We start from the raw sequence: 14,335 nt of genomic DNA on the forward strand, positions 1-14,335 counted from the left end.
ATCCCTACCAGAAGATCGCAGCAGATAAAATCGACAACCAGAAAGCAGAAATCAACAATTAGGCAACCGGCGTTTGATCCCGCCGGTGAGCCTTCGAGATTGCCGGTCGATTAGGGTATGTATCTCCAAAAATTACCCACATCATCATATGTGATATATATATTATTTCATAAACTAGTCATAGTTATATAGATATTTTTATAACTTCACTTGTTTATGTTTTTTTTATATATATTTTGTCCTAATTATATGAAAAATATAAAATAGACTAAATACAAGGATCATATGTTCAAAAAAAAAAAAAAAATACATGATTTATGTTTATAAATTATAGATTACTAAAATATGGTTTTTAGTGAATTTATAAACAAAAGAGGTTTTGTTTCGTGTTATGAACGAAATATTGTAAAAAACAGTTTTGTTTACGGTATAATATTTGCTATATTTATATATGTTTAATTTCTCTACTTTTGGTTGATTTCACATTGTTTGAAATTTGATTTTTGGTCAAAACGCAACCATTATGCTGCCCGATTTTACTGTCAAAAAATTTTATATAAATTATGAACGCCAAGTCTGGTAAACTTTATAACTTAAGTTATATGACTCGGATTACCATTTTTTTAACGATTTGAACAAATAATAGTCTAATAAACTTTTAACTAAAGTTTAGGACTGAAATGCTCGTACACCCCGTTAGATTTGTTGAACTCGGGATTCCTTATATGAGATGTATTCTTATATGAGATGTATTCTTCATTGACAAAGAACACAAAACTTAGTAAAACCCTATGTGTTATGACCATTAATCCGCGAGGAACGAGGAACTTTTGTATAGATCTATACGGGTTAACAACCGCCTCCGTGGTTCCTTAGGAATTGGTTGCGGATGAAGTTAAGTTAAAAGCTTATCTTTTAACTCAGTTAAATAACTTTTGTTAGACAAAAAACTATTTTTTATTGAATTTTACACACGAATGTGTGTAAATCTAGAACTTTTAGCATTTATTTGCCTTCTAAAATCATTTCGTAGAGACGTTTGTAGCGTTAAATCTATTAAAGAAATTTCATTATTAATATAATTTAAATGTCTTTGATGTTGTTTAATAGCAATTCTGCAATCTTTTATTTGAGAAATCAAGAACTTATTAGGTTCTTGATTAGTTAATACTTTATTACTACTCATTTGAGTTGTTATAAGATTTTTTTTGCTTTTTATAAAAGCTAATTTATTATAGAGTTTATAGTTTTTTAAATTGAAAAACTTTAACGAGATAGTTTTGTTATAAATTAAAAGATAGTTGTCATATCTTGCTCGTGCTTGAGGCTCTGTGATTTCTTCGTCAATTTTGGTGTCGATCATTCCTTCTTCCTTACGTCCTTCTGACTAGCGGTACTTGTTAGTACTAGATCATTATGACGAATAAGACTCCAGACTTTAGAAATACAGATGGATTAAGAAAACTTCTCTTATTTATAAACAAACTAAAACCCGAAGGTTTTTACAATTTTAAACTATAAACCCTATATGGGGTTTTACTCACACATTTGCAGATTTCAATAGAATGCTTACGGCTCTTGTATTTTCACTCTGCCTATAAATGAAAGCATAACTTTCTATTTATAGAATCATAGAGAAGATCTAATACAAGTGTTTTATGTCACAGCTGACCAAATCATCCACTAACTACATTTGAAGTTCTTTTTGCATTTCATTAATAATTTTAGCAGCGATGGCTTCTAATTGGTTTGAAGTTACTAAGCCTTGGTTAATCATTTGATCAATCTTTTCTGATAGTTCTTCAACTTTTTCATTTAATTGATTAAGTGATTCCTTGATGTCAACCATAGATGTTGTCATCCCATAAGTTGTTTCATTTGATTTTGCACTTCTTTTAATCTAAGATTAAAATCTTTCATTTGGTCTGTAAGAACAACTTTATGGGCAATTTCTTTTAGTAGATAATCGAAGTTTTTAGAAATTTTATTAAAAGTCACTAGTAGTTTTGAGTTATGTTCTATTATGTTATTCATTTTTTCTAACTGATTAATTTTTTTTCAAACTGATTGTTATCAATTTCTCCTCCATTTTGAAGGGCAAGACTTAAATCTTTCTTAAATTGATTAAAAAGTCTATTATTTTTTGAGATATCTTTAGAAATATCTTTTTGAATCCCAAAATAGTGATTTATTTTAAGTGTATTTAACCATCATCTTGCAACAATTTGATTTATATTGTTACAAAGGTTAGCTAGGGTTTGAACGCCTACTTTTCCAAAAGAAGAAAAAGCATATTCTTTTTTCTGAGTTAGATCATCAAGATTTTTAGTCTTAATGATTTACCCTTTTTGTAAATATGAGGAAGGTCTATCTTACTCATTTATTACTTCGCTAAGTTGGCTGATGGTTTGATTTAAATTATCAACCCTAGAAGACATACTTCTTATGCTTTTGAGTATATCTCTTGGAGTAGGTTCCAAATATTTGGAGGTTTCACCTATATGAAGAGAATCTATTGAGATTTTAGGTGGTAGCTTTTCTCCTAAAGCTTTTTTTGTTTCTTGCTATGTTTAAAGCCTAAAAGCTATCTTGAGGATCTATGTCACAAAATTGTTTATCTTTAACATGTCCTATTTCTGAGAATACATATTCAAGTTCTATGTATTCTTCTTTTTTATAGTCTATGCTATGATGACTGTTTGTCAATGCATATCCTATGAGGTAGGTTATTGTGAAGGGTTTATCTCTAGGATTCATGCGATCACTTCTTTCAAAGTGATGAATAAAATATAAAACCTTATTTAAGTTTGCTGATTTAAGATCTAAGGCAAATTTAGGATAAACTGAAAACATGAAGTTTTGGTAAGCTAGGTTTTCCTTGGCTGCACCAAGAATACAATCTTGTCGATGATTGATTCTATCATCAATCAAAACCATTTTTATTAGAGAATTAATTCCTTCTTGAAATTGAGATTTGATTAGAATTTTTACTGTTTCGATGTAGACCATTCTAATTTTTGATCTTCTTTCCGTGGGAATATCTTTTAGATTACTGTTTATATGTTCTTTGGTTAATAGTGGTAGATAAACAGATCCTGTAATATCTTTTATGTCGACACACATTTCTTTTGTACTAACGAAGTAAAATATTTCTTTTTTTCTTTTTAACGTATTCAAAAACCTTCCCTCAAGATTTAATATTTTGAAACCCCCAATACTTGAACACCTGTCAATGCCTTGGCCGGTAGGCCACTACTTTGTAAGTTGTGAAAGAAAGCAAATTACACATTTTGATAGCTCGATCTTGCTTACAAAATACCTATATATAGATTTTGGTTAACAAACAACAATATAAACATGTCTTTTGTTTTTTATTTTTTAATTGATTTTGGTTGATTAAATGTCTAACAAGAAAACATAAACATTTTTCTTGGTAACAAAGAACCTTTTTCTTGTTTACAACATGTTAACTTTGGTATGAAAAGCTAAATGATAAAAATCTATAATAATAGGGATGTGGATTTTACCGCTACATAAACAGATAGAAATCTTTTAAGTTCCAATCTTGTTTACAATATTTTTTCTTAGAAGCAACATGAAACCACGGTCACAGTCTCACCTTCAACCTTTGAGCCTCTTTAACGGCTTCAACATCCCTTTCTTGTTGTTTTATGTTTTTATTCTATTAGTTTCATTGGAGGTCATTGAGTCTGGGTTCATGGTTAAGACACTGCCAGGTTGGCTTGGTGATCTTCCTTTCACACTCGAAACCGGGTAATGTCGCATTCTTTGTAACAGAATTCTGTCGACTGTTTATGATTATTATTATATCTTTTGTTCAATATAGTTTATATACTAACTTATCACGAAATGAATGTGTTGTAAGTTATGTTGGGGTAGGAGAATCCAATGACGTGCAATTATTTTACTACTTCATTGAGTCTGAAGGAAACCCGAAAAATGACCCTCTCATACTTTGGCTTACCGGAGGGCCCGGTTGTTCTGGTCTTTCTACCATTCTTTATGAAATAGGTATTTCTGATCAAGATTTTTAGTTTTTAGTTTCTTTTTTGGAGTGGGTTGACAAAATGGTACCTCACTTCCCATTTCAACTTCACACTGAAAAAAATTCACAAAGCTAGTTATGTTAAAACACCACCAAGCAGCTAGCTAGCAAATAAAAAACCATAACAATAAATACTATCCGTAACGTGGTTGTTCTGTTTTGTTTTTCTGGCATTTAGTTTCTTGGCTTTTGCAGCAAAAAGACCATATCTTGCTCAAATTACTGCTGACAAAACACTAAAATGCAAACGAAGTAGCTAGTGATGGAGATCAAAATGGCATGTGTTCTTATTACGAAAACATTAAATATAACAGTTTTTCATGTGGCTTGAAAGGGATGGAGATCAAAATGGCATGTGTCCTTATTTCATGTGAGTAAAGGGAGATAAAGAGAGAAAAGAAAACTGACTTTAGAGTTGAGACATAAATTATAAATAGACAAAATTACAAAAATGGTTCCGTGGTTTGCCAAAAGTCACAAAGTAAGTCCCTATTAATTTTTTTTGATGTAAATGGTCCTTGTGGTTTGAAAAACTTGCACGGATGGCCCTTTTTACTAACGCCGTTAGTATTCAGCCGTTAGGGACTGAATTCGTAAGGGCATTTTCGTCTTTTCAAGTATAAAAGGACTGAATTCGTGACACTTGGTAAACCATAAGGACCATTTTTGCAATTCGTCTAAAAATAATTCAAATGAGTGGAGGAAGATTCGAACTTGGGACCTCCTCCCATAAACCCAAATCAACCTAAGCCTTATACCACTAAGTCCCATAAACCCAAATCAACCTAAGCCTTATACCACTAAGCTGCATCCAAACTTGTTTTATAGTTCCGAAAAATAAATTATATTACGTAAAATCGCAAAAAAAAAAAGATAAATAACAAAATAAATTACAATTTTTTTTACATAATTTTTTTAAATAAAACAAATTTTACTTTTACGTATTGAAGAAAAAATAAATTTTTACAATTAGTTTATATGTTTTTTTACGTTTTTATTTTACGTAAAATAATTTTTTTTGTATTTAAAAAATACGTTTTTGTACAATACGTTATTATGTCATTATAATCTTATAGTATACTTTTACGTTATGTTAACGTTTTTAATTGGTTTAAAGCAAAACTACAAGTATTTTTTTTTACATAAAAACATTAAGAACATGAAAACATAACGTAAAAAAAAAATACTTGAATATTCGCTTTAAATCAACTAAAGATGTTAAGATAACGTAAAAGTATATTTTATGATTTTAATTACGTAATAACGTATTATATGAAAATGTATTTTTTAAATACATAAAAAACATACTTCATGTAAAATAAATATATACAAAAAAGTTACGCATTTTTTAGGATTACATTTTTGTATAATATGTTATTATATTTTTTTTATGTATTTAAAAGTATATTTTCAAATTATAACAACGTAATAATTTTTTTATGTATTTAAAAGTATTATTTTTATGTATTTAAAAAATACGTTTTTGTACAATACATTATTACGTCGTTAAAATCATAAAATATACTTTTACGTTATCTTAACATCTTTAGTTGATTTAAAGCGAATATTCAAGTATTTTTTTTACGTTATGTTTTCATGTTCTTAATGTTTTTATGTAAAAAAAAAAATACTTGTAGTTTTGCTTTAAACCAATTAAAAACGTTAACATAACGTAAAAGTATACTATAAGATTATAACGACATAATAACGTATTGTACAAAAACGTATTTTTGAAATACATAAAAAAAATTATTTTACGTAAAATAAAAACGTAAAAAAACATATAAACTAATTGTAAAAATTTATTTTTTCTTCAATACGTAAAAGTAAAATTTGTTTTATTTAAAAAAATTATGTAAAAAAAAATTGTAATTTATTTTGTTATTTATCTTTTTTTTTTTGCGATTTTACGTAATATAATTTATTTTTCGGAACTATAAAACAAGTTTGGATGTTGCTTAGTGGTATAAGGGTTAGGTTGATTTGGGTTTATGGGAGGAGGTCCCAAGTTCGAATCCTCCTCCACTCATTTAAATTATTTTTAGACGAATTGCAAAAATGGTCCCTATGGTTTACCAAGTGTCACGAATTCAGTCCCTTTATACTTGAAAAGACGAAAATGCCCTTACGAATTCAGTCCCTAACGGCTGAATACTAACGGCGTTAGTAAAAAGGGCCATCCGTGTAAGTTTTTCAAACCACAAGGACCATTTACATCAAAAAAAATTAATAGAGACTGACTTTGTGACTTTTGGCAAATCACAGGGACCATTTATGTAATTTTGTCTTATAAATATTATAACCAATCTACTTCAATTCATAAAATAAAATTGTGTATCAAGATTTTTTAAAAGTTAAGGGGCTATTGGTACATCATCTAAGCAGTGACGACCCAAAGAAAAGTGTTAAGGGTAACATATCGAGACGTTGGGTCCATGAATATGTGGTGTAGAATGTCCGAGCATTTCATGCATAGAAAATAATTGGGCCCGCCATTTGATATAAATTTTCATTTCACTCTCCTTTAAAAATGTAATCTTTCCACTTTGTGTATTTCTTTTTTAATGTATTGTAAATACAAAATAACATCTAAATATTAATCAGTAAATATTACATCACTAGGTGTAAGACCCATGTATTACATGAGTTCATTTAAAAAAATTAAATATAAAAATTCTAAACATTTGAAAAAGTTTGAATTTATAAGAAAAATTAGAAAAATATTTAGTTATTAAATTAAAGTGATTTTTTTTCTCTTTTAAATTTAAACAAATAATTTAGAAAAATAAACAAATAAAACTAATGAAGTTTTAATTTAAAATATTAAAATTAGAAGGAAAGTCAATTATTGAAATTGATATGCATTTATTATTACATTTATTGCAATTATTAATGTGGAATTTAATAAAATGAAAAAAACCACAAAATGCCATGTGGAAAAAAATTTAATTGAAAATAACCACATGGCTAAATCAATGAGAGTGTGACATGTGACAAAAAGATCTTTATTTATTAGGGAGGATTAAGAGGAGCTAATAGATAAGTTTAAGAAAAAACATCATAAATGGTCCCTGTGGTTTCCCTAAATCTGAAGTTTAATCCTCGTGGTTTAAAAACGTCATAGATGGTCTCTGTGCTTTCAAAACTTTTGATGTTTGGTCCTTTTTGCTAACTCCGTTAGCTTTTCACCGTTAAATGAAGGGTATTTTTGTCATTTAACTATCCATGGACCTTTTATGAGGTTTTCTTTTCTTTTATTTTTTAAAATTAAATTTAATATCCAAGGTCGCTCTCTTCTCTCTCTTTCTCTCTCTCTCTCTCTCTCTCGGAAGCCTTAAATGGAAAAACCCACCACCATAAACTAACACCTTACACCATCACCACTCTTCCATAAATTTCACTACTGAGCACCCACCAACTATCGATCCTACAAATGGTATTCTCCACCCCATTAAACCTGCAAAAAGTTAAGTTCAGAAGGAAGCCATTATTGTTCGTTTGTTTTTCTGATACACACCAGAAAGTGAGGGGTGGGGGTGAGAGCACACATGTGAAGGAGAAAGAGCTAAGGGTTGTTGGTCGTTTTTTCAACTACAGGGAACCATTGGATCGTCACCACCATTAGCCCATCAAGACCCTCTACACCATTGTTAAATTTATGAACCCTAAATCACAAATCATCACCCTCCATATTTCATCTTCTAATATGAATTCAAGCTGTGGGTTTCATCAGGTGGATTCCTTGAAATAAAATATGAAATTGTGTGTCTTTGTGTGTTTTCATTTCTAAAATCAATTTGGGTGTGTTTTCCTTTACTGAAATCGACAAAATCAGGTATTAATGGTGTATTTACATCATATCTAAAAGATTTAGATGTCGATTTTGGACCAACAGCCGATGATATCATCTCTACCTCCTCTTCTTCTTCCTCTTGACTACTGTGTTCGTCCGATTCAGATTCCGGTGGGCTATAGAAAGACAAGTCATCAATGTTACCAACACTTATTTCCTCATCTGTTTCGTTTTATAAAGGCCGCTCACGACTTCTTCATCAAAAACTATGGAGTTTTGACATGAACTTGTTGGACTAGTCTGAAAAAACGAGAGCTGTTCGTCATCACCGGTTATATCTGTAATTACAGAAGTTTCTTCGATAGAGAGTTCGAGTTCTTGAAAGAGGAATAAAGATGCTTTAATAAAATCTTGGAGGTGTTAATTCAATGATTCAAGTCACCGATCTTAAAGATAGGCCCAAAAGAGAGCTTTGTGTTGCTTCAAATCACATCCTTTGTGTGTGTGTATGTGCGATGTGTTATAATTTTTCGGAGAGTTATAAGAGATAGAAGAGGAAACACGAAGAAGATGAAGTAAAAGTGTACAGGTGGGTATACAGTATGTGTGTGTGGAGAGAGAGAGAGAGAGATAGAGAGAGAGAGCCCTCTTATTTAAGATAATGGCGGTGGTGAAGGGTATGTGGTGGTTTGGTAGGGGGAAGTTATCGGAGGAGGTGGGAACCGGAAACGCCAATGGTGGGAGGTTTGGTTCACCAGCAGTGAATCGATGGATGATTAGATTAGGAAGCAAGGATCGATGAAGGTGAATGGTTAGACTGGGGAAGAGAGAGACATTTGATATTAAATTTAATTTAAAAAAATAAAAGAAAAGAAAACCTCATAAAAGGTCCCTGGATAGTTAAATGACAAAAATACCCTTCATTTAACGGTGGAAAGCTAACGGAGTTAGCAAAAAGGACTAAACATCAAAAGTTTTGAAAGCACAGGGACCATCTATGACGTTTTTAAACCACGATGATTAAACTTCAGATTTGGGGAAACCACAGGGACCATTTATGATGTTTTTTCTAAGTTTAAAACGAGGTTAGTATTTTTGTCAAACACTTTTGTATCATTAACTTTATTTTTAGTTTTACAGAAATGAGACTAATATTATCACATATATTTTTACTTTTATAAAAATATCTTGTTTGTCTTTTATGATTTAATATGATTTATATACATTAAACTAATAAATAAATTGTTATGATTAATTGTGATAGGTTTATCAAAACACGAGTTTGTTTTATATGTTGGTGATTTAGTATGACGTAAATGGTAGCATTTTTGACCTCTAAATGTTTTTGACCTGACGTATCATTGGATATGCTCTTTGTACGAACGATAAATTGTTTGCAAAAAAATTTATATGTTGGCAAACATTTTGGTTTGGATTGGTAGATTCCTGACAAATATTCAAATTTAGTAAGACCTATGGCATGTTATTTTTGTTATCTTGCATCAAGAATATGTATTTTAGACATCATAATGCATGTATTAGGGTGAATATGATACCATACTGATTTATTTTTCTCAAACTGTATACCGTACAAATTTTGCTACCAACATCATATTAAGAATATGTATTTTACATATCATAATGCATGTATTAGGGGTAAATATGGTACAATACCGATTTATTTTTCTCAAACCGTGTAACATACAAATTTTGCTACCAATATCATATTAAGTATATTTGGAACCAACATGTTTGCTTGCCAACAAGTTTGTTTGGTACAAATTTGTATTAGTATATACTTCTTTCTAATTTACAATTGTAATAATTAAATACTAACAAAAGAATGAGTTAATTTTTTCATTTAGTAAAAAAATAATAGTGAAGTAATTCTTTTAGTTTAATTAAAAATTCTATTGAAGTGACTTCTATGTTTTTATTTATTTATTTATTTAATATGGTAATAACTATTGACTACGGCTAAATGGCTAATATCATAGTTTTAAAATTATAAACAACAAACTCACTTGAAAATTGAAATATAAGATTTCATTCACTCACACACACCCATATATATATATATATATATATATATATATATATATATATATATATATATATATAATGAATTGGTTGGTACGATAGTACCATGATATTTGAATTTTGGTACTGTATTCGTACCCAAATTACTCGATTGAAATGATACCACCAACCAAACATGTTAGACTACCAAATATATTGGCCACCAACTTTCTTACTTGGATTGGTAACATATTGGTTGATTTTCTCTGACACATATTTGATAGCCCTAGTATATATATATATATATATATATATATATATATATATATATATATATATATATATATATATATATATATATATTAAATGTGTTGATGGTTATATGCACAGGACCCTTCACTTTCAACTATGCAAATTCCACTTTGGAGAAACCAGTGCTCGAGATAAATCCTCACAGTTGGACAAAGGTGCATATTTGTTACCATGTATTTTACACAAACCTTAATCCAGATTTTCTTGAATATTTGTGGAAATTGAGTTGATATGTAAGAGTAGAAACGTATGAAATATAGGTGACTTGTTTTTTTACGGTTGTTTTTGAGTTGTCATAGTACTTTTTATAAATACATAATCTTCAGTGGTCTACCTAACCTATGCTACGACTCAAAATTATTGTCATCCTATCCATTCATTAACTTTAACCTCTAATTAAATGACATCTCCAACAGTTAACCTCTTCAAATAGTTTATTTTATTAATTTAACTAATTTATCCCTATCTACCGAAATATTTTATCAAACTTACTCATTTAATTACTCTTTTTTTAACACATATAACATCTAAAATGTTGCAAGCAAATGAAAATATAAATACAACTATGTCTGATCTCTGTTATATATATATATATATATATATATATATATATATATATATATATATATATATATATATATATATATATATATATATTTCAAAAATGAAGTATCATTATATATTAAAAAAACTATTAATTAACAAAAATAACAAATATTAAAAATAAAGTATTATTAAAGAAGTAAAATAAAATATGATTAAAGGATGATGTTGGAGATACAAAATATAAAAGTGTACTGATGAGTATATATATTGTAATTGGTTAAATAAAAGAAAACAAAAAAATTATGTACTACAATGGAATTAAATGGTCAATTAAAAAAACATCAAATAGTAATTAGTTATAAAATACTCTTCTTAGAGATGCTCTAAGGCTGGGTTTTTTTCATTTGAAATTCTTCGTCATGTTTGACGTTAACAACCCAAGGAGTAATAGTTTGTTGATATAATGAAATCTTGGTTGCATTTTAGGTGGCCAACATAATATTCCTCGATCAACCAGCTGGGACCGGATTCTCTTATGCAAAAACTCGTGACGCTTACATAACAAATGACACGTTATCATCATTGCAAGCATACGATTTTCTGAGGAAGGTATAGAAACTTCGTGCTAACAAGTTTCATTTTGTCAAAGTTTTCGGTTAACATATCTCACTAATAAATATATCCATCTACAAATTAAAGTCGTTAACATATGCTCTAGTTCTTTTCTTGTAAATAGATTGTTTACTAATTCTATAACTGACTTTTTCAATATATGAGACAACTGATACATTTCATGTCAGTGGCTTGTGGATCATCCTAAATTTCTCAACAATCCATTTTATCTTGGTGGTGAGTCCCACATGGGCATAGTGGGGCCAATTATTATTCAGGAAATATACAAAGGTATCTAAAATAGTTGACATTCTTGTTATAGAGCTGGGTTTCAAAAACACTAGTTTGATTCATAAATACTTGAATTGTATGCTATACAACTTGCTTTTTTCCCCTCTTTTGTAGGTAATGAAGTTGGAGAAGGGCCAAAGATAAACATCAAGGTGCAAACTAATTGATCAATATCCAAAATAAACAATTGTCAGTGCATACTCTTGATTCCAGTGAATTTGATCATCCACAATGCTTGAACAATATTTAAATAATCTTTTCATCGATCATTGAATTTCATATATCTTTTTTCAAATTAGGGGTACATGCTTGGTAATCCTCTAACAGACACAAGTGGTGACTATAATTCAAGAATCCCATTTGTTCATCGCGTCGGACTCTTATCAGATGAAATCTACAAAGTAAAAAACTACAATTGAGTTGTCCACTAATACATGTAATACGACTAGGAATTAAGTTGAATATCAATTTTTGCAGTCGACTAAAGAAAATTGCCATGGAGAGTACTTTAATGTAGATCCCAACAACAGTCGTTGCATAAATGATCTTCAAGTCGTGGATAAGGTACATGAGCTACAGTTTAACTTGGATTATTAGCTAGTAATGATATCATGAGAGTATGTATTTAGTTTAATGCATGTCTTTCTATTTCGTCAGTGTATTGGAAGAATTAACAAGCCCCAGATTCTAGAACCTGCTTGTGACACTTCAAATACCTTAAAATATGATCTCTTCGGGAGGAGGTTAAGATCTCTTGACAAGGCCTCTATGGATATATGGTCGTTAACTCAAGTTCAGATACAGGGGTGTCGCGTATTACTCTCTCTAAACTATATGCTTCGCTATGGTTTTTGTTTAGAAACGAGGGAAAGATATGAAACTTTTTAATTTTTTTAATTTTGTCTTTTATGTATATAGGATGACCATTATTTATTCAGTTATGTATGGGCTAACCGTAGAGACGTGCGAGAGGCTCTTCATATTGACGAGGTTTGTAGTTCATAGCGAGTTATATTCATGTCTCTTAAATTAATACAATGTGATGGGATAATTAATAATCTTATGACCACAGGAATTTGATAAAATCGAGTGGGTACGGTGCAATGAAACCCTGTTTTTTTATATAGATAAGGAACCCATTTCTTACACACACAATGTCCTGAATACTGTTGCCTATCATAGACACCTTGCTAATAAAAATTGTCGAGCTCTTGTATACAGGTATTATATATACCCATAGCTATTCTTCTTAATTTTTAATTTCACTTTCTCCCAGAGTCCACTTTCAGTCGATCTTATCCATGTATGCATGTGGTATTTAGGCAGTGTTTGGTATGCAATATATAATAATCCAAAGAGGAATAAAATGATACATGTTTGCCACATAGGAATGGAGTGGAGCATTTCTTCAAGAATGGTTTATTACATTCCATTGGACAATAAAACAATTTTTTATTCCATTGTAACGAACCATTCTATTCTTTCATTAGTTCCATCTTACCAAACACTATCTCTAAGAACTTGAAAACAAACAAATATCCATTGCATTCTTGCATGTTTATGTCTTTTGTTTGAGCAGTGGAGATCATGATATGGTGCATCCATATTTGGGAACAATGAAATGGATTGAATCTCTAAATTTCTTAGTTGTAAATGATTGGAGACCTTGGTTTGTCGACAAACAAGTAGCCGGGTTAGTTGTGTTTTAATTGTTATCGTCAGAATAAAAGTTGGAAATGACAATATATCGACACTATGCTTTTATCTTATTTTTCTGCAGATACACCATGAAATATTCACACCATGAATACAACTTGACATTTGCTACTTTGAAGGTGAAAATTTCTATTCCTTGACTCTATAATTAGAAGGATTATTTGTTGAACCTATTGAAAAATATAAATTTTGTAGTTTTCACGAGGAAAAAGAAACATTTCTTGTTATGATTTTAATGGTTGACTATTTTGTAATGTTAAAGGGAGGAGGTCACACAGCTCCGGAGTACAAACCTAAAGAATGTTTCAACATGGTGAAAATGTGGCTTGCTAATGATGCTTTGTAAGCAACAATAGTGGAGTTTGATATTTTGTCTTATAACAAGGGATTCAAGCTCACACGTTATAGCGGAAGTTTAAGTAATAATTTTTGTTAAAAATACATTACACTTTTAATTCGACCATAAATAACTTCAAAAATCAAAACCTCCATTGCAAAGGGAAAGATCCTTAGTTTCCGAATCTTGGTCAATCACAAAAGGTTTATAGATGTGATCCTATGTAGGAATACATACAACCAAAAGTCACAATTTGACAATCTGTATAATTTGTCTCTTCAAATTATGGTGATTAAATTGATAATTTAACTTTGACTATTCATTATCATAGGATTTTTTTTTTGTTTTTTTGTTTTTTTAAATGGCACAACACATAAATAAAAGAGTAAATTACTGAAATCGTCCCTATGGTTTGGCTAAAATTACGTGTTTGGTCCCTAACATTTTTTTTGCACTCGGACCGTCCTTAAGTTTTGATTTTGTTGCGTTGTCGTCCCTGACATACATAAAATGAGTGTAATACCCTTATAGGTTTTTTAATTGTTTAATTATTTTAATTATTATTTATAAATTAAAAAAAGGAAAAAATGGGCCACCCTTCCCTTCCAATCTCTCTACCGATCGTTCTTCACCCATTTTTAAA

The 14,335-nt window shown here is 29.9% G+C and overlaps 1 protein-coding gene across 2 annotated transcripts; it reads left to right on the forward strand.

The window, feature by feature from the left end:
* The first annotated feature begins 3,541 nt into the window (after positions 1-3,541).
* Positions 3,542-14,014, forward strand: LOC145115268 (serine carboxypeptidase-like 17). Of its 2 annotated transcripts, XM_079051529.1 has the most exons (14): positions 3,542-3,774; positions 3,887-4,032; positions 10,269-10,345; positions 11,223-11,345; positions 11,537-11,639; positions 11,754-11,791; positions 11,939-12,040; positions 12,117-12,203; positions 12,297-12,452; positions 12,558-12,629; positions 12,712-12,860; positions 13,219-13,332; positions 13,420-13,474; positions 13,618-14,014. In XM_079051529.1, exons 1-14 carry the CDS (start codon positions 3,596-3,598, stop codon positions 13,699-13,701), a joined length of 1,485 nt encoding a protein of 494 aa, XP_078907655.1. In that variant the 5' UTR covers positions 3,542-3,595; the 3' UTR covers positions 13,702-14,014. The 2 variants fall into 2 exon arrangements, with proteins under 2 accessions (XP_078907655.1, XP_078907656.1); XM_079051530.1 differs by lacking the exon at positions 11,939-12,040.
* The last annotated feature ends 321 nt before the right edge of the window (positions 14,015-14,335 follow it).

Source organism: Lactuca virosa, chromosome 5 (assembly GCF_052849685.1).
Source record: "Lactuca virosa cultivar CGN04683 chromosome 5, Lactuca_virosa_CGN04683_v6, whole genome shotgun sequence".
NCBI lineage: Eukaryota > Viridiplantae > Streptophyta > Magnoliopsida > Asterales > Asteraceae > Lactuca > Lactuca virosa.